General features: G+C 29.7%; 1 protein-coding gene across 1 annotated transcript in view; it reads right to left on the bottom strand.

The window, feature by feature from the left end:
* LOC142326575 (ATP-binding cassette sub-family G member 1-like) overlaps positions 1–20,812 on the bottom strand; it is a 406,137-nt gene extending 385,325 nt beyond the window's left edge. The window contains exon 1 of the mRNA XM_075369155.1: positions 20,595–20,812. Within this exon, the coding sequence (XP_075225270.1) occupies positions 20,595–20,623 (29 nt within the window). The 5' untranslated portion in view covers positions 20,624–20,812. The remainder of the gene's footprint in view (positions 1–20,594) is intronic.
* Positions 20,813–22,677: the final 1,865 nt, after the last annotated feature.

Genomic DNA, 22,677 nt, shown 5'->3' with positions numbered 1-22,677 from the left:
GTTTACGTTATCAAAACTTTTTCAACTTATCTATAAGACGAATTAATTTTATATTGGACACAATCAATAAGTATTAAAAAAAAATATTTTTTATAAATTTATTTTTTGTAATATTTAACCGCGTATACTTAAAACAAGTAATAATTATGTCGTTTCGAATAAATCACGTGTATTCAAATTGACACGTCATTTGAATAATTATCTAATGGTTAAGATATTAATTAATATGTATTACGTGAGATTGCATTAATAATTAGAAGAAATTAAAATCATCTTTTATAATAATATTATTATAATTATTATAATTATTAAACACGTAAGTTAATATAATTTGTTGTTAAAATATGTTTCTCGTATAATACTGCTTATAATAATCGTACCTAATAACTAGGAAAAGCTTTTCTTACGATTAAATCTTTCGCTTGATTTAGTTTTTATATTTTCCGTTTTTTTATATTCAGTAAGCCGTTAAACAATGCAATAAACAATAATAAATATAAAAAACTTAAGGGGCAAATATATATTACTATTATTATAATTAATTGTGGGAATTATTAAAACTACATTTATTCTCATTAAGACATCATTAATAAATACATAAAAAAAATTATCGTATAGAAATGTGTATTCTCACCTATATTATAAAAAAGCAACAAAGGATGTGCTGTTAACATCGAAAATGAAATATAATTATTTTATTACAAATTTCTTCATAAAGAATAAAATTAAAATAAATATATTTAACTAAAGTGAGTTATTATCAGCTAATGTAAAAAAAAAACAAAAAAAACAACACTTCCTCTTAAAAACAAAAGCGAGAAGTAGTTGCGTATATGGGAAAAAGTGGTAAACATAAGATAAAAATTGCCTTATAATTATAATAACAAAACATTATTTTTATAAAACATTAATTTTTCATAATAATACATTTTATAATTATTCTTTTTTTTCATCTTTCAAGGTCATTTTTCTTCATGTAGGTGGACGGTTTGACAAGAATTTTACTGCGGGATATCCTTCTTAATTTTTACATGAGAAGTGATATGGAAATTTGTAGCACGAGAAAATCGCCAATTCTATTTATGAATTCAAATCCGTACATTTAATATAGAATTGCCTAATACTAATCTAAAATTAATTTAAAAACATCTATATTATTCTTGAAAATTGTTTTTTTTTTGATCGATTGATATTTCGTAAAAATATCAAAAAAATATATACTTACGTAAAATATCGATTGCCATCTAATTAGCACTGGTTATTTTGTAACGCTCCTATAATAAAGTAAAAGTATATAATACGAGTATGTCCGTATTGAAAATAGCGAATTACACAATTTGAATGGCTATTATGGTTCATTTCGTAACGCAATCTCTTTAAAACAACTAAATAGAAGAAAAAAAAAACGTTTAACTGTGTATAACAGGACAACACATCAAGAAATTCTACTTAAATTTTCTGCGCTTGAGTAAATTTTATATGTCATTTTACACGTAAAAAATTTTTTTTGTAATATTTATAACAATAAATACGATTAAAAGATTATCAAATAAAATTTAATAATTAAATTTTACAAAAAAAAAAAAAAATGATTAAAAAAATTTCTGTCATTTGTGCGAGTTCATACGACTATGAAGATAATTAACAATAAATGCCCCGCGGATTTTTAAGTATACAAGACATCAATATCTATAAATAAAGATAACGATATTACTTGCTACTTTGCGGAGAATACGTCATCGCTTGATTTTTATACCAAGGTACACGAACCTTGGGCACTACTCTTCCTAATGTCAGAAATATTTTAATAAAAAAAATTCTGCGGAATAATCTACCAATTATATCTTATATGCAAGAGCTTGCATGTTTTTATAATTATATAATGGTATACTAAGTACGTAGATTTATTAGGAAAAACTAAGTACAGTTTGTTACGATAGAAGTAGATTTTTGATTAGATTATTACTTCTTGAATATACGGCATTACAACAACTACTGTAGAACTATCTGATATGGAGTTTGGTGTTTACTGGGAAATGCCATGAATAACCGGCTACGCTGTACGTGTCGGTTGACGAGGGAGTACACGTTTAAGTGTAACAGGTGAAGCAAACAAGCATTATCAATATATTCAGATATCTAATAATTTCATTTAAACATTTCATTTCATCACCTTTCATTTAAATGTAAACGCATAAACACGTACTTCTTGATCGATCAACTAAACGTTACGGGAAGAGAAAGGAGACGGTATAAGGAGACTGTAAAAGTAATGTGTAACTACCTGAAACAGGGGAAATTCTGTTCAAAATACTTTCATTGACCCGTGTACTTTTATAACTTTATATTAATACAATACAAATATAATTTTAATTAAATATACGCTAATAATAAGCGTATTTAATTTTTAAATAACGATATAAAAAATTAAATCATTACTCAGGCATAGAATCTCCTTTTGAATCGAACAATATAAATATGTGTAGTAAAATAAACATATTCTGAAATAAACTGTATGTTTATCTATATTAAATAACCGTAATGGTTGTTTCTTTATTATCAATATTACAATCGTTTGTTTGTTTCACTCTGATGGATTCAAACATCTTATGAACAAGACGCACCAGTTAATTGCTTTCTCTGAGAGTAATGAGGATCAACGTACAGCGTGAAGGTGTCATACGTAGCACTGAACATCACTTTCTTTTCGGTAAAAGTGTCATTCTATACAAAACAGAATATTTGGCTTTCAACATTAAGGAAACCACCTCATTTCTTACTTTCTTAACTACGACATGGGATGCTTATCATAAACGTCACAATTATAACAGTTTTGGAACATTATATATATATATATATATATATATATATATATATATATATATAAATTTCATCCTAAATTAAATTTAATTTATTTAAGTTTATTTTCCTCTTGATTGTATAGAATTAAATATAAGATACAGCAAGATATCTCTTACATACTCTACAGTATTACTTACATACGCAGAGTATGTAAGAGAATTTGTATGATGTGTGTATGAATTTGTATTGTCACCTGAGAAAGCTTAGAGAATTCTAAGTGAGGTAAAGAATTTAATTTATAAGTTTGTATAGTTGATAGGTTAACCCAAGAGATTAATAAAGATAATATATATAAAATAGGGAACACAAAATATTCAAATTACAAATAAATCACTACGTAGACGATTTAAATAAATACAAATATACAGTTAAAATATTTAAATCACAAATATTCTATTTTCAAAAATCTTCAGGTATACAAATCATTATAAATTATTTTTACAATATTACAAATATCACACACATATATATATATATATATAATGGCCTGGGCCCCGAGCCCAAGGGTCCAGGTCAGCCTAGGCGAACCCCGGAACCAACACAAGAACCATACGGGGACATGGAGCCTACCCCAGGGCCGCCGAGCTCGTTTGATGCAGGGAGACACCCGCAGAGCTCGTTTCGGTCGCCATTCCCGTCTACCCAGAAAGCCCCGCCCTGCTCTCTTCGTTATCCTCATGGTTATGAGAATATTACCGATGTATAACAATTTAAAACTATTTAGTTTTTATAGAAACCTGAAAAAGAAACTAAATTACAAAAGACAGAATAGTAGTAACCATAGTAATTGAAGTACACACAGCTTTGACGACGAAATATCATTAACTTATTTCTTTGCGTGGAGGCAGTAATATATTAATGAAGTAAAAGGATTGATCTATTTTTTTTCTTTAATGAATATCTTTAATTTACAATTTCACCCATTTTGGGGGCGAAGAGATAATGAATATTATTGCTTTCAAGGGAGCTAGGGCTTCGGTCTCTGATTTAAACCCTTCCATGGTATAATACGAATGTACTCTGAAAGTTTTAAAGCGATGGATCGTTTGCTTCTTCCAAATTTTTCGAGATGAAATATATCTAAATACCTTCTCAGTTATGCCAAGAAACTCGGCAAAAAATTTGGCTGCGATTGATCGGGTAGTTATTTTTTTTTTATCCCGAACAAACAAAAACCCTCTTCGTCTTTTTATTTAATAATATAGATACTGATATATAAATATCTATATTTTACATAACTGCCAAATTTCAAATTTTTAATATCTTACCGAATTTTTCATGGCAATTAATGAATTTATTATAAAAGTACGTAGTTTCAAATGTTGATTCTACATTTAGTTTTTGGTATGAAACGTTGTAACAATGAAAGACCAGGATATATCCCTGCCAAGAAACAAGTTGTTCAATCAATGACCGAGTGTGAAATGTGACCAATGCACATTAGTTATATTTGGTTCAACGTAAGAATATTTTACCATTCAAAATAGGTTTTATTCAGTTCAATACTTAAAAACGTATCTAAACGCAGAATATCAAACTATAATTCCTTAAAATTAATTAAAAATTATTGTTCAGTTTTTAACAAAGTTTTAATATTTATAAAATAAAATATTTGACTTTTCAAAATATTTGATCACATACCCAGAAATCCCTTCTTCAAAATTATATACCACCGATTGGTGAAAAATGGAGAAAATTTTCCAGAAATTTCTTCTGTTATTTTAATTTAAAAAAAAATCATTAAAAAGAGTTGAAGCGTTATAATAGCAGAACATTTTTGAAATTCATTTTTTAAAAAGTTCTCGTCATATTATCACGAAAAATTAAGTCACTGTTATACAGGAAATATTGGAAAAAAAACTATTTCACGTCGCGTTAAAAAACAATTTTAATATATGCATTTTACTGTTGGACCGTATAGAAATTTGTTCAATGCAGTCAGTCAGTCACTCACTCTGTCACTGAATGAATTACATTATAGCTGTGAACGTAGTTCGTCAGAGGTTATTGACCTCCTTCCTTCCCAGTGGCCTTTTGGATGACTCTACGTCCTACTATGCAATTATTCATTATTACTGTAGATAGGATTACATTTAAATATGTTTTATTTATTTAAGAAACTGATTATCAATAAAAACGTAATTAAAAAAATGCTTATAAAAAAGCAATAATATATAAAAATATTATTGTAAATAAAATTTATTTCATCACAAAATTACGTAAAATATTAATTTACGTCAGTATTGCTGTCATGTAATGTAACCAATGTATGTGCAATTTCGTGTTATTGTAGTTCCAAAAAAAGTCATAAATAACAACCTTTATCAATAGAAAATATTATTTCGATCAGATTATTCGTGCTATTTATCACTTTGCAGAAAAAAAGTATAATCAGTAAAGAGAAAAATACATGTCGTAGATTAAAAAATATTCACAAAAATGAAAATATTAAAATTCAGCGTGAAATATAATACACATTTAGCTTTAAACTGCAATGTGAAAAATAAATATTAAATGGAAAGGAAAATAAGTAAATTCTATTTGTAAATAAATAAATTTTTTTTTATTGTCTTCAGTTATTTGACTGGTTTGATGCAGCTCTCCCAGATTCCCTATCTAGTGCTAATCGTTTCATTTCAGTATACCCTCTACATCCTACATCCCTAACAATTTGTTTTACATATTCCAAACGTGGCCTACCTACACAATTTTTTCCTTCTACCTGTCCTTCCAATATTAAAGCGACTATTCCAGGATGCCTTAGTATGTGGCCTATAAGTCTGACTCTTCTTTTAACTATATTTTTCCAAATGCTTCTTTCTGCATCTATTTGCCTTTTTACTAAATCGGCTAGAATTACTATATCATCAGCAAATCGTAGCATCTTTATCTTTTCACCTTGTACTGTTACTCCGAATTTAAATTGTTCTTTAACATCATTAACTGCTAGTTCCGTGTAAAGATTAAAAAGTAACGGAGATAGGGAACATCTCTGTTGGACTCCCTTTCTTATTACGGCTTAATAAATATAAAATAGAAATAAAGAGATTGAGAAGTATAAAAACAGAAAACATGACTTAAGCCGTAAAACAAAAGCAGAAAAGATATACATAATAAATAACGGGAGCAGTTTTAGTACGTTTCAATTCTATTAAAATTGCGCACTAATTTATATTATTGTAAATAATCCAGAAGTTTTCTAAAAATGAATACTTTAAACACTATGGAAATAACATTAAAGGGAAAGAAAATATATATTAATGAAATTTTCCAGAAAAATATTAAAAGATAATTATTAAACCTCCAGTAGTTGTTTAGTTAATCCACCTGGTAGGTCTAGTGATGAACTCGTCTTCCCAATCAGGCGATTTAGAAGTCGAGAGTTCCAGCGTTGAAGTCCTAGTAAAGTCAGTTATTTTTTTACGGATTTGAATACTAGAGCGTGGATACCGGTGTTCTCTGGTGGTTGGGTTTCAATTAACCACACATCTCAGGAATGGTCGAACTGAGACTGTACAAACTACCACTTTTCATTTACACTCGTACATATCATTCTCTGAAATATTCTCTGAAAAGTAATTAGCGGAGACTAAACAGGAAAAATAAAGAAAGTTAGTTAAATCATTAAGGTATCAAAGGACTGTAATAGAGGGCAACGTAAAGAGTCAATAAACTAAGAAATAAAGAGGAAATAACTAAAGATCTACATGAATATAAAATATTAATTTAAATATAGAAAGTAATAAATTGGAAAAAATTCTGTAAGGTAAACAGATTCTTCCTAAGGATTTTTTAAACTTAAATTAAAATTGCTAGAGGGTTTCGTGCTACAGTGGAAAAATATCATTTTACAGCTCCCAGACTTGAAAAGTGAGAATACACTACACGGTTTTTTTTTGGTTTTTTTTTTTTTTTTACTAAATTGCATACAATTTTTTAATAATAATATTTAAGATCGCTCTTCTAAAAACAAATGTTTTCCTTGATGTTGTGACGTCATGACCACAATACGAACTGCAATCGTAATTTCTTGGTTTATAATCACAATTTGTTTGTTTTTTAACTTTATAAGCTTAAACATCTTATATGACGAAATCGTTTTCCGTAAAAAACTGTTAAAAGATAGCCACGAATAAAATTTAGAAGGAAAACAGAATTTTAAAATGGTCTACTGAAAAAGGATAAATTTATGAATATTTTTGCATATAAAAGATGTATATATATCGTTTCCTGACTCGATAAAACATTTAAATAATGTACAAATTTCTTACGGGATCTTTGATAGGATCGTTAATCTGATATGTTGTCATGTTATACGATGAACATTAAATACTACATCATTTCTCAGAAAATTATAAAGGAAAATTCAAGAAATTATTTTATTTAATTTTAATATACATTTTTTGCATCCAGTAATTAAATTTTCAAATATTTCAAAAGTAAATTCATTAACAATTATTTCATTTAACAAAAACTTCTACCACATTAATTACTGTTTCATCAATCAACTAGTTTTATGAAATTAATAATGATTGTAATTAAAACTCAACCTAGACAGACGTTCCCTTAGAAATAAGTGAACTTACAGCACTGAGAGAGCACTAAGGAAGAAAGTTTTACCTTTCCTCCGAAAGTATTCAGAATAAAAGATATGTTTGAAGTAAGGATGCTGACAATTAGTTGGATCGATAACATTCGAAATGAAGACTTTTTACGTCAAACTGATGAGAAAATAAATTTTTGACGGAATTTTTCAAAGAAAAAACGAACTATGTTCATGGACCATGTATTACATATTCAGGGCTCAGTTAATTTAGTAATAGAGGGATGGATAGAGGAGTATAAACTGTGACGGAAACAATTATTACATTATATAAACAGATAACAGAGGCTTTAGATGTAGTAAGCACGTTATGATGAAGTTAAATTAACATAGAATATAAAAGTAACCCGTCGGGTTGGTCTAATGGTGAACTCGGCTCGCAAATCAGCTTATTTCGAAGTCCATAGTTATAAGGTCTAAATCCTAGCGAAGGCTATACGGAACTGAATACTAGATCGTGGATACCGGTGTTCTTTGGGTGTTTCAATTAACCACACATCTCAGGGACGGTTGACCTTGAGAATGTACAAGAATAAATTTACATTCATACACATCATTCTCTGAAGTAATACCTTACGGTGGTTCTAAACAGAAAGAGAGAAAACATAAAAGTAAACACGTTATTATTCATTCGTGACCGTCGTTATTTACGCGTGATGTATCTATTTATTTACTTCTGTAACGACAGATTGATCAATCATCCTGTTATAGTTATTTTTAAAAAAAACTAACGTATGAAAAAAATGCCAAACCTGACCGGATTTTAAAAGAAAGTTTCTCTGAGAAAAGTACAGACAGTATAGAGAAACAATAAAAAGCTGTGAAGTTTTCAGGACAGTGACAGAAAAGAAGCGGGATTAAGAAGAAACAAAGAAAGCAAACAGAGTTATAATGAACAAGTATAGAGAGGATGTAAGATAGGTGAGAAGAATAAGAAGAGTAACCTAAATAAACAATGTTATGCGTGGTCCGTAGATGGCCAGAACGTAAAAACCAGTAACAGTGAAACGTTGGAAATATACCGTACCATACAACTGTATGGTTACGTGAAACTTCACGTAAAGATACTTGTACATAAATAATTAACTCGGATCAAAATCAAAACATAATTTTATATAATATTACGTCAGAAATGTTTGATGTAATTTTATAAGTCATCCGATAAATGATTTTTCTTAATTTTTATCGCAGAATTTTCTAAAATCTTACTCGACTACTTCTGTTGCAAATAAAATGGTTTAATATTTTGTGGAGATCACTTATAAATATTAAATCAACTGGCCAACAACATTTACCTGGGGTACCGCAGTTACTAAATGAGTTTTCACATGATCTATATTATTTTAGTACTATGAAAGTCGAAAGAGTAAAAATTGAACTGGCTAAGCAGTTCCTCTGATTATATTCTTAAAAGGTTTTTATTAATAAAAACTGCTAAATACTAAAAGTGCTTACAATTTATTAATAAAAACTGCGAACTACTAAAAGTGCTTACTGGAATTGTATTATTGTTATTTCAAATATTTTTTTTAAAATTGCAAATACAAAGATTTTCACGGAATCATCTTAAAAGTTAGTCAATAGTAATTCTGCCTTGACAGTTTTCAGAATTTTTTTCGAAATAATCTAGAAAATAAAAGATTAAAGTAAATATTAAAAGAAAAGTCAACTGGGAATTAGAAATTCATTAATTAACAATTTTCTTAATTAAATCCGTATAAATAATAACTAATCACAGATAGCTTTTAAATTGGAGGCAAACTACGTACAACAAAATTCATTCTCACTCTTTCTCTCACTCCCTCCCATTCTACCACTCAATTTCTCTTTCTCTCTCGCTCTCTCTCTCTCTACAACTGTCACAGCACCGAATAACAGCTGATAGCATAAACAGCAATGTAATCATAAAAACATCTATCGAACTGAAAACCATACGTATAGTATTCTTTAATGAAACGTCTGATTTAACAAGAATATTTTTGCTGAATTTCTTTATTTATTTACAATCGGCGTATACGATGAAGCTATAAGCAAGTCGTCTAACTGACCATCACGTGAAAGAGGACCACCCAATGATAATCCTCAAGTAATACAAAAACAACAGCATAACATAACAATTATATATCATTTTAAAACAGGTTACCAAATTCAAATTTGATTCCCTCGAGCGCTTTCAACTATTCTGCCATCTTCAAAAAGATAATTACAACTAACATATATAAAACTATAAACTTACATAATTAAATTATATATAACATAAAAACTTATCGAAACGGTAACTTTGAAACATCCAAGAAACAATAAACGTGAGCACGAAGCCGCCCAACCGGATCATCATAACGGGTCATCAACAAGATTAAACACATGGAGCCTTTTTAGTCTCCTAATGACCTCGCTATTGTCTAGCAATTTCTTAGCGAGTTGATTAATATGCTTATCTAATCTGAACACACATACCTTGAAACTAGACGTCCAATTTCCTCTCGAACGTATGGAATTTCTACGTAATCTGCAGATCTCAGCAATCCTCGCGAACCACGGCGCGTGGGTTATGTTCCGTAGAAGCTTGTTCTGAAACCGTTGAATGACCTCCACGTTGCTGGCCGTTCCCCAGAGTCCATATCGGTCCTTGTTGAACAAAGAAAGTTGTGATCTCTTACCCAACACCCAATACATCTTCTTACGCTTAATTTCAAGCAAGTTACTTACTCTTCTCCCTAATATGATCCCTCCATGTCAAACGGCGATCAAGGTAAACTCCCGGGTATTGTAACGTATTGACGACGTACCCTGACACCGTTTAACGGAACCGTAGGGCAATCTTCCTTCCTCATCGTGAACGTCACGTGGCTGGACTTCGCCGGATTAACATTTATCCTCCATGAACGCAACGAAACGCTGATTGCATCCAGTGCAGATTGCAATTTCTCCGTGGCAGTAATCGGGCCATCGTCAACCGTCAGGATCACAACCGTGACATTGGCTGTAGTGGGCAGTTCAGAACTGTAGGACAGGAACAGAACCGGTCCCAGAACCGAGTCCTGCGGAACCCCCGAACTGTTATCAAAAAACGTTGACATCTCTCGATTGTAATTAACGCGCGAGAAGTTACTACCCCGTTCAGTGCGAAAAGATTACATTTACAGTAACACTACAGAATAAATGAAAAAAGAGACTGCGTTCATTCACTGTTGCAGAAAAATTACGCAAAGGAGTACGGAAATTGGGCCACAGGAAGAAAATTTATATTCGTGTGTTACAAAAGAAACAAAATATTTCTCGTAGCCGATAAAAACAAGAGAGCATTATGGCGAAAAAACGCGAAATATCCGGAACCAAAAGAGAGTCTTGTAGCGAATGAATAATGCACATCAATTTGGATACCTATTTCTAAAGAAATGCTGATTAGAAATCACTGATTAATTAAATATCAGCAGGAATGAGTTTAAACCAGTCATAACCGGATATGCCGATACAGCGGCTATCATAAACATACGAAGAAAAACTGACAAAAGTTTCAAAAATATATCACAAATTTAACAACAAAGAACATTTATACTCTAGATCAAATCGGGAAAGCAGACCAGATACCGGTGATTTTTTAAATGCCATCGATACTAATGGGTAGAGGCAGAATGTTCAGATACGAAAGTGCCGATTACGTGAAACAATGTGGCTTGTTGATTCTGAAAATATTTTCGGAAGGGGAAAAGTTATCCCAAGGTGAAAAATTTCTAACGAATATTGTTTGAGAAAAAGAAAAAAAAGGTTGATGAATAATGAATTAGTACCGGACTAAATTAAATGCGATGGAAGCGTGGACCGGGTGCTTTATTACGAAAATCTTCAATATTTGTAACGGACAGTTTTAGGGTATAGTTGGTCAATCAATAATCAAATTAAACTTCAAGACAAAACTTGTAGTGAATTTAATTCTGAGAAAATTACCGTAATTAAGTCAATAAACGCCAAATAGACTTATATATAATCTATTTTTATTGAAAAACCATAATGTATATATATATATATAAAGAGTATAAACATGGATTCAATTTTAATATATTTTGTTTTTATATGATAATTAATAAAAATGTCTATGAAAAGTGGCAGATGATAAAAAATCAAAAGAGAATGTGCGACATTAAAAATATTATTGCTGGGTAGAGACGTACGTTTTAATTATCAAGTGCTTCCGGCTAACATAACGCATGTAGAATTTTAAATTATTTTTCTTGAAGTAAAATAAAAGATATACTTGTAGCTTTAAATATTTTTATATGATTTTCCCCGTTGAAAAACTTTAATGTAAAAACTAATATCTTATAACTAATATTTTTATAATTTTCCAGAAATAAATGTAAAAAAAATTTTTTTAAATCTTGCGCAATTTTGCGAATTACCGACTTTTCGTTAATTTAATCTAGTTTTAATATTGCTAACATATTATCGTAATCTATCACTTCACTTCAAAGATTCTTAAAATTTAGTTTAAGCATCCTTCTACGTTATAGATCATTCAAATATCTTTTATATATTGCACTGTCTCGCTTTTAATGCTTAAAGCTGCTATTCACAGGTAAATTGCACATGCGGCTGCAATATTAAACATTTTATCTTAAAAAACGATTATACTCGTATTTAAAATAAAAACAGAGATTTTATTTTTATAAATCGTAAACCAGTTCTTATCATAGTAAATTAATTAGACTAAAATTAGATCACTACTTAAAACACCGTAGGACAAATTAGACCGTATATTAATATTCAAAGAATGAAAAAAGTATTCCTAAATAAAATCTCCCTTCTAATCATCAATATGAACATCAGCTGATGTTTTGTTTATTTTCACATATTTTTTACTTCCTTGTACGAAGTAAATAAACTGTTGTGACCGCGAAAAATTTCAGTTTTCTTATTTCAACGGAAATAACCATTTTAACCCTCCTTAAATCCATTTTTACTAGTTTCGGCGATACGTTTGTACGTACGTACGTATCTCGCATAACTCGAAAACGATTAGCCGTAGGATGTTGAAATTTTGCATTTATGGCTGTTGTAACATCTAATTGTGCACCTAATCTTTTGATTTCAATCGACTGGACCAAAAGTGACCAAAATAGGGTCCAAAATCCAAAGTATCTAGATTTTGGACTTTTTCTTAACTGCAGTAATAAGCCCTCCTCACCGAGAGCTTTTTAACGATAATATCATGTGGTACTTATTTTCATTGGTTCAACAGTTATAGCCAAATAAAATTTTAATTAATGAAATGTTTGCATGTTACAACGGGAAGGCACATCGGTTCGAATCCAACTTCATATACATATATTCGAACCGATGTGTTCAAATCAGACTTTAGTATTATGTTTTTTTTTTTTTTTTTATTTAAATATATTGATCTATTAATAATTATTAAACCATTATTGTAAAAAAAATTACAATAAATAATAATTCAATAATAAAAAAATTAAAAAAATCATAAGATAATTAGTGAAATAAAATTTTATTACTTTTAAAAATGTGTATGTGTAATTTAATAGGACAAAGATGGACCACTGAATGTGAAAATAGGAGGAGAAAAGATTACGGAGGTAGAAGAATTTTGTTATTTGGGAAGTAGAATTACTAAATATGGACGAAGCAGGAGCGATATAAAATGCCGAATAGCACAAGCTAAACGAGCCTTCAGTAAGAAATATAAGTTGTTTACATCAAAAATTAATTTAAATGTCAGGGAAAGATTTTTGAAAGTGTATGTTTGGAGTGCCGCTTTATATGGAAGTGAAACTTGGACGATCGGAGTATCTGAGAAGAAAAGATTAGAAGCTTTTGAAATGCGGTGCTATAGGAGAATGTTAAAAATCAGACGGGTGGATAAAGTGAAAAATGAAGAGGTGTTGCGGCAAATAGATGAAGAAAGAAGCATTTGGAAAAATATAGTTAAAAGAAGAGACAGACTTATAGGCCACATACTAAGGCATCCTGGAATAGTCGCTTTAATATTGGAAGGACAGGTAGAAGGGAAAAATTGTGTAGGCAGGCCACGTTTGGAGTATGTAAAACAAATTGTTGGGGATGTAGGATGTAGAAGGTATACCGAAATGAAACGACTAGCACTAGATAGGGAATCTTGGAGAGCTGCATCAAACCAGTCAAATGACTGGACAAAAAAAAAAATTTTTTAATTTATTTATTTACAACATAAATATCGTGACCGGGCTTTGATAACGACAGTTTGTTGTGTGCCTAGGAAAAAAAAGGTTTTCTAACGTTTTTTAATAGTTATCTCAGGGTTAGCTTCCCACGGCAATGCCGTGGGAAGCTAACCCTGAGTGTTAAGCAAACTACGGACGCCGGTTGAAGATAGCAACCGCATGTAGGACCACACGGTCCGATAATCCGGCTCTGACCGCATTGATTCGTCGCTTGTGAGTGGTCAATTTTTCCCTTGACCTCTAAGTTCCAGGATGCCCGGTCTCTGCCAACCCCCCCCCCCCCTGAGCAGGGCAGTTAAACATCACGTGTTCATTTGACTGGACCTCCCCGCAGACGTACAGCTCATCAGCTGTCAGGAACCGAAACAGATATTGGTTCAAGTTAGCGTGGTTGGTGAGCACCTGTTGGCTTTAAACAAATCCTGTATAAACTTATACAAAGATCAATCCTTTGTCGTGGTGTCCCATTCTAGCTGCCGTGCTTCCATCGCGAGGCTCTGCAGCCTTTTCCGCAGGCGGGAGATGGGCAACTGAACGAAAGGTTCATGTAAACATATGTCCTAAAATGCTTCTCACGGTTAGTGAAAGATTTCGCTCGGATTTCAGCTACCTCGGTGAAATGAATCACACTGAAATTTTTAGAACGTTAATTAAGGAGCAAAATTATTGATTTCTTATGGTTTTTTACCTGAAATATCGAATAAAATTAGTTTTACTCGAATAAAATCTTATCTTCAATAATAAAAACCAATAGATTGGGGTAAAAGTGTTTTTTTATATTTGACACCCTAGAACCATCTTCTGGCTGCAGATATTAACTGGCTGTTTATGATAAGGGAAAAGTTGTTTTAAGTGTCCTCCAAACCATCGAATGCGAAACTCCGATCCGCTTTGAAAGACGTCTGTAATGAGCATCGACTGCGCTGACCTGCATCGATAATAATTTCATCAATAAAATTGTCGTGTTGGATAGATACACCTTCGTGGCTGGTACGAATAACTACGTAAACTGCTACATAAGATTGAAAAGTCGCGCTCATTTGTTTTTGGAACTGCAATCCTGCGATTTTGAAAACATATTTCATATTCTTCTGGGGCAGCTGAAATGTTACTATTACATACACTCAAAATGAATACCGTACCAGCGTATTTTGCTGTTGGACATAAGTATGGCTTTTCTTCAACGGAAAACCGACCACGTTGAAAATAAAATTCACAGAAAAACTTCGTTAACGACAGCACACTTTACAGTACTCCATATACTTAATGTACCTTACAGAATAAGTTAAAAGCTAATACAATATTGCATATTGATATTTTATTGCCAACATTGAAATAATTTTTTTAATTATTTATTGTATTTCTGCCATTAAAAGAAAAAAAAATATCTAAAATTATATAAAAATTATCTATTTTACAATCGTTGTTTAATTTCCAGTCTATTTAAATTTTTAACAATAGGTTTTTTTTTTACAAATTTTCCACAAAACCATAAAAAAAATTTGTTATCTGTTTACATTAAATAAATTCTTTTCTGACAAAAATATACTCTATTTTAAACAGAATTCGAATTTTTCTTTGTTTTACTCAAATTATCTTAGAACATTTTATTCAGAATTAAATTCTCTACAAGGTTTTTTTAAGTTTTATTTGTTTATTATCCATTTAAGAACGATTTTCCGTCAAACATAAAAAACATTGTTTTTTTACCCAATTTATTGGTTTTCCCCCCAAATTTCTCACAAGCTACTGCAGATACGTTTCCGGGACCAATTTTATTCGAGTTTTCAGGTCAAAAACCATAAGAAATCACTAATTTTGCCCGTTAATTAATGTTCGTAAAATTTCAGAACGACATCATTTCACCGGGGTAGCTGAAATCCGAGCGAAATCTTTCACTAGCCGTAATTGGCAAACGAAGCATTTTAGTGAATATCTTTGTACGAGTTTTTTCCTATTTTCAAGAATAGAATAGGTTATGACAGTTCCGGGAGAACTTCGTGATTATATTAAAACTACAAATTATTATATTCGGATGACGCATAAACTAAAACGCGTTTAAAAAATAAGTAATAAACCATTAAAATAAATCTTATGAGAATTTTATTTTCACAATTTTAAAAGATTCTTTAAAAAGAAAACGCTAATTTAATATTAATAAACTTAAAAATATCGTGGTATCCGCGGCTAATTTTTTATAACTTTGAAAATGTACGGACTATTTTAATTCGATAAGTATAACGTCATTAATGGTCTTAAGACGACGGAAATGAAATTCTTTAGGAATATATTTAGGAGTATAATGCTAGAAGATTGCATTTTACAGGAAAGAGAGGTCAAGAAGACGACGATGATTTGATAAAATATCAGGAAAAAATCTACGTTAATGATTCATTGCCCAACCCACTAAGTCGAGTTAAAGGGGATAAAAAAGACTAAAAGGAGAAAAAGAAGAAAGAATCCAGTACACCGTCATGGAATTTTTACAATTACTTGTTAAGTAGTGGTATGGAAGGACGACTTTAATCGTATTCTCCATTAAGTAGTTAGCGAGCTTTTTTTTAGAGAACATAAAACCGGTCAGTGAAAAGAAAGATTGATGAAATTTCCACCTTGAAATTTTTTTTATAGTAGTCTGGATCAGCGGTTTTATGCATTCACATAAAAGTTCTTCTTCCATTATTTTTTTTGTTAGCCTAATAACGCTTTACTTTTACTTTTATTGTATATATATATATATATATATATATATATGTATATAAAAATAAATGTAATCGATAATTCCATAACTGTCTCAGTACGAAAGAAAACTCAGAAATTGCTCGACAACAAAATACCGGCGATTTCATAGGCTGAATTTCAATTCCTAAAATATTGGGGGAAAAAGAAATATATATATATAATTAGCGTTAGTAAAAAAATAACAGAAAATAAAAAAGGATAAATTGTTTGATAAAATGGAAGGGGAAAATTTACAACATAAGTACTTAATTGAATAAAGGTTCTAAAATTACAGAAACAAAAAAAAAATATAAAAAAAAAAACATAGTAAATTATTTTAAACTATTAAACAATAAATCAATGTCAGAATGTTAAAAATATTTCACGAATTTGAATCTGATATCACTAAAAAAATGTAACATTAAACTTGAATGTTAACATTTTGTAACATTCAAGTTCAATTTTATTTATAATTCCTTTAAAACTATACGTAAATACACATTTATCAACTTAACTTGTAAAAAATTTCTTCTCTTTTCACGCAATTTTTTTATCAATTCTTTCAACGATTTGATAACTCCCCATCCTACAAATATTTATTTATTTTACGATAAAATGTTCAATTAATAAATATTAATAATAATAGGCATATGAGCGAGCATAACTACTTCAATATAAGTAGCCAGAATTTCTGAAAATGACAGCATATTATTTAGTTCAAGAGGGGCTTCCCCATTAAAAGAAACTTGTTAGTAATTGCTTCCAAAAATTTCACGTACAAAATACGAGAACAGCAAAAACAAGGCTAATAAACCTTGGAGAAATCTCAAAGAGGTATTGGATTACCACGAAGTAATCAATTAGTATATATAGTATATATATTTATTAATTAGTTAATGTTATAATAATTTGTTATAACAATTATAATCTTTATACAAATAATTGGTTTAAAATTTTCCAAATTACTTAAATTCTGTCGGTAAGAAAATATTTATCTAAAAGTGGTCCAGATTTTTGTAAGCGTCACGTAACTATATCATTTTCTGTTGATGTATTAAGATACGTTAGGGGTATTCCCTTCATTTATATTAGGATTAAAAGAATAAGAATTTAGTATCATCTATAATGTTCGCGTCGTAAATAGGTTAGATAAAGATGTAACCGTACTTTTATATATACTCAAATTTTTACTTACACGGATAATTATAAACCTTAATAATTATATCAAATATATATAACAATGACATTAAATGAACTGACATAATTCAATTCAATGAATTGATACACATCTGCTTAACTTAACCGTTAACAGTAATATCAGATAACCAAAATAGCAACAGCAACATTGGTCATTGATGCTGACCGCAAGAGGGAAAGCGTTTGAAATTTTTTTTTTCCCTGTAGGCTTTTTAATAAATTTATTCAGTCCGACTGTCTGCTGAAAAACTGACTTTAAAAACAATGATATAACCTGTATGTAATTAACTACTTGATTTTTCAGTTTAATTATTAAAAAATATATAAGCAATTCATAAAAATTACTAAATGTTATTCATATCTCTTTAAAACTAGAAGAAGAATACAGAACAATTAGTTTAACTAGTCATGCATCAAAAATCTTAACTAGAATTTTATACAGAAGAATTGAGAGGAGAGTGGAAGAAGTGTTAGGAGAAGACCAATTTGGTTTCAGGAAAAGTATAGGGACAAGGGAAGCAATTTTAGGCCTCAGATTTAATAGTAGAAGGAAGATTAAAGAAAAACAAACCGACATACTTGGCGTTTATAGACCTAGAAAAGGCTTTCGATAACGTAGACTGGAATAAAATGTTCAGCATTTAAAAAAAATTAGCGTTCAAATACAGAGATAGAAGAACAATTGCTAACATGTACAGGAACCAAACAGCAACAATAACAATTGAAGAACATAAGAAAGAAGCCCTAATAAGAAAGGGAGTCCGACAAGGATGTTCCCTATCTCCGTTACTTTTTAATCTTTACATGGAACTAGCAGTTAATGATATTAAAGAACAATTTAGATTCGGAGTAACAGTACAAGGTGAAAAGATAAAGATGCGACGATTTGCTGATGATATAGTAATTCTAGACGAGAGTAAAAAGGATTTAGAAGAAACAATGAACGGCATAGATGAAGTCGTACGCAAGAACTATCGCATGAAAATAAACAAGAACAAAACAAAAGTAATGAAATGTAGTAGAAATAACAAGGTGGACCGCTGAATGTGAAAATAGGAGGAGAAAAGATTATGGAGGTAGAAGAATTTTGTTATTTGGGAAGTAAAATTACTAAAGATGGACGAAGCAGGAGCGATATAAAATGCCGAATAGCACAAGCTAAACGAGCCTTCAGTAAGAAATATAATTTGTTTACATCAAAAATTAATTTAAATGTCTGGAAAAGATTTTTGAAAGTGTATGTTTGGAGTGTCGCTTTATATGGAAGTGAAACTTGGACGATCGGAGTATCTGAGAAGAAAAGATTAGAAGCTTTTGAAATGTGGTGCTATAGGAGAATGTTAAAAATCAGATGGGTGGATAAAGTGACAAACGAAAGGTATTGCGGCAAATAGATGAAGAAAGAAGCATTTGGAAAAATATAGTTAAAAGAAGAGACAGAATTATAGGCCACATACTAAAGCATCCTGGAATAGTCGCTTTAATATTGGAAGGACAGGTAGAATTTTTGGAAAAATTGTGTAGGCAGGCCACGTTTGGAGTATGTAAAACAAATTGTTGGGGATGTAGGATATAGAGGGTATACTGAAATGAAACGACTAGCACTAGATAGGGAATCTTGGAGAGCTGCATCAAACCAGTCAAATGACTGAAGACAAAAAAAAAAAATTAAAACTAGATATAATTTTATCAATCTGTTAACATCGATTGACAATAAATCCGGTTCATTCAGGTACAGCACCAGGGAGAGAGGAAACTATTACAAACTTAATTCCAGAAAGAAAAGATATATAGATAAAAAAAGAAAGTGAACTGGTGAAAATTTCATCGAGATGTATCGGGTAGATCGCATAATAATATATTCAGTACGTATTCTACGTTATAGAGATAACTTAGACAAAAGGTTATCGGCCTTCTTCTAAAACACATCATAGATTCGCGGAAGAAGCTGATAAGATGCTTAAAGTTTACAGGCACAAACGATTATTCTTTTTTTTAACAGTTATGTTTTTACTCATCAATAAACCTCATTTCTTTAAAAAAAAAAATTTATTTGATAAAATTTAAAAAATCTTTTTTGCTTATAATTAAGGAGAATATATGATGCCCACAATGCTTATAAAATTTACGATATTTTTCTTATTTTTTATAATTTACAATAAAAATAAATATTTTTTTATTCAGATCAGTACAAAATTGTACGTCACACGGATTACATTTGTAACTATTAACGAAAATAGAAGAAATTTCTCTAGCATTTTCCAAAAAATTGTATCCCCGAAAACCTTGGTCAAAAAGAAATTATTAAAATTGAAAAAAGGTTATAACATAACCTAAGTACTGGTAATTTTAGAAATAATAATGTACATAATCACGTGAATATAATAAATAATTCAAATAAAATACTTTTGAAGGAGTTAGTTGAAAAGTAGTAAATATTTATTTATAAGGGTAGGCAAAGTACGCTCAAAATAAGTTTTCTGGTTTGGTTTAATGGAAGAAATCGACAATGTGAAATACTGTTTTTTTTCTGTTTTTTTTTTTTTAAGGAATAAGAATATTTTTTTTTAGCAAAGGTAGCACAGTTTCTCAACCAGCAAAATGTTCTGCTGGGTTTAATTATAGGATGAAAATTTAAACAAGGAAACATTTCCGGTGTTTTCAAATTCAATTCTATAGATAATGCCGATTACGGCTTAAGTATTATTCTTACATAATATCCTAACATTTGTTTTATAAAATAAATAAATAAATTCATGAGATAATGAAATTAAATAAAACGATGTTAGCTTAACAAAATAATTATAAAGTTGATTTCACAACAACAGTTTACAGCAAAATAAACTAAAGTTTTTCGTTACAAGAAAATATTTAAACATAAATCATTTTGTAATAAAAATGCGTTTAAATTAAGGTTATATTAATTGTTTTTTTTACAAAGTAAATAAAACATAAGAATTTAAAACGAGAGAAAATGAAAAAAATAATGAACTCACTTTGCAACAGTATTCGGAGGGTAATCCATGGCACTGAACTACTTAGCCGATGAGGCACTGGTAGTTCAGATGAGAATAAATAATAAAAGGCACTTCGTTTTAATTAAGTTCGATACACTGCTATACAAGAGTAACGCACACACGATTACGTTCAACTGGTGGTACGTCCGGCAGCGAGTTAATAGTACAGCACACGCGACGGTTGTTATTGGACTGAAAGAGACGGACTTTTATGAAGCCAGTATAGTGTTATTATTATTATTGTGTAGACTATATATGGTTGCCTAGCAACGGTTCTCTAACCCCACCACCTAAATGACGCGATCTTGTTATCAAAACAAATATGTTTCGTTTTGATTACGATATTGCTGTTTTTATTACTTTTAATACACCACTTAAAATAAATAAATTACACACGACGTTTAAATAAGAACGATTGTAATTTAACTAAATTTATTTCTTTTTATAAGTATTAATATTTTATAGGTGAAATCGATTATTAACCCGTCGATAAAACAAGTCCACACGTAAAGCGGTTCATTTGTATTTTCGTAGACGTGGAATATTCCACCGGTTAGAACCCGTACCAAAAATTTGAACCGTTGAAAGCTGAAAAAACAAAGCTCTCTTGAATTTATCTACATTAAAATAAAAGAATTTTGGTATTTAAAGTTTTATTTTTAATAAATCAACACTTTAAAAAAAGTAAAGAATAACTAAAGTAATTACTTATAAAATTACTATGGAACCTAAATATCAAAACAATAAACTGGATAAAGATTTTTTTAAAGTTTAAAGAGAGTAAATTATTGTAATATGGGAACGACATAATCCGATCAATTTTTTACTAATAAAACTGAAATATCACTGTACATTGAAATTTTTAACTGTTTTAAAAGTTTTTTTTTTTAATTATAGAGAATTTTATTGGTTATACAATCCTACACTTCTTTCTACCTTGCACATATTTCGTCCGACTGATTTCACTTCATTATCTTTTATTGTTTACGTTTTAATTATCTGTACATACTATATACTGTGAACCTTGTGAATCTTTTGTAATGACAAAAGTACAAGGTAGAACACATTTGTTTTTATAAATTCTGCCTGTAGGATATCACATTTTATTTGGTCACCAAAATAACAGGTTTAATTTCAAACTAAATTTATCTATTTAGAAGTAAAAATGTAAATTTTTGTTCATTTTTAATAATTTTCAAATATATAGATATTTTTTTTATTTTTAAACTTACAAGTTATAAAATTTATATTAATTTTGAAATAAATACATATCCAAACCCAATATAATCGTGACATAACAGCTAAAATATGTGAAAATTTAAGTCACGGCAGAAGTTGCGATCGTATAACAAAATAAGACCTCAATTTTATTTTACAGATAAATTCAAATTTATTTTTCGGTTTTTTTTTTCAATAAATACGCTAACGAAAATATTTTCCAAAATTCATGATTTAAAAATTGAAACGGCTATCTAGAAAAATTGTAATACATAAAAAAGTTTTTTTTTTGTTTGGCCTTGAAAGGTAATTTTAAATAAAATTTTAGAGTGTAATCTTATTTTCCAATTTATTCTAATAACCGATTAATCTTCCTACTTTTATTTTTAGTTATTGTTTTGTTACTCGATAAACACAGACCCGATTTGTATAAAATCTTCACTCTTAAAAAAAGCTTAATCGGTTACATAACCTTTCAAAAATACCTAAGTGTTCTCGTAAAGTAAATACCAGTGATTTTATAAGGTTTTTGTCTTATTTTTCGATTTATAAAAAACTTCACAGAAAAAATTAAATTTTGCAAAGTATTTTATTTTAAAACTGAGATCGACGCTTCGCCTCTGTCGACTAAAAAAAGTTGTTTTATGACTTTTTTATTTTATATAACAATTTTACATGGACTTGAATTAAAATTTTGCAGAAGCTATGTTTGTTATCGTGATCATAGAAGTACTTTTGTCATTTCAAAAAAAAAAAAAATAAAATAAATAAATAATAATAATCGTTAATTTTAATAGCTATAATTTATTTTTTTATTTAATATAAAAAAAAAAAAACATGCGAG

This window comes from Lycorma delicatula, chromosome 6 (genome assembly GCF_047948215.1).
Source record: "Lycorma delicatula isolate Av1 chromosome 6, ASM4794821v1, whole genome shotgun sequence".
NCBI lineage: Eukaryota > Metazoa > Arthropoda > Insecta > Hemiptera > Fulgoridae > Lycorma > Lycorma delicatula.
The sequence above is the reverse complement of the archived record's forward strand: the minus strand, read 5'-3'. Positions and strand labels throughout refer to the sequence as shown.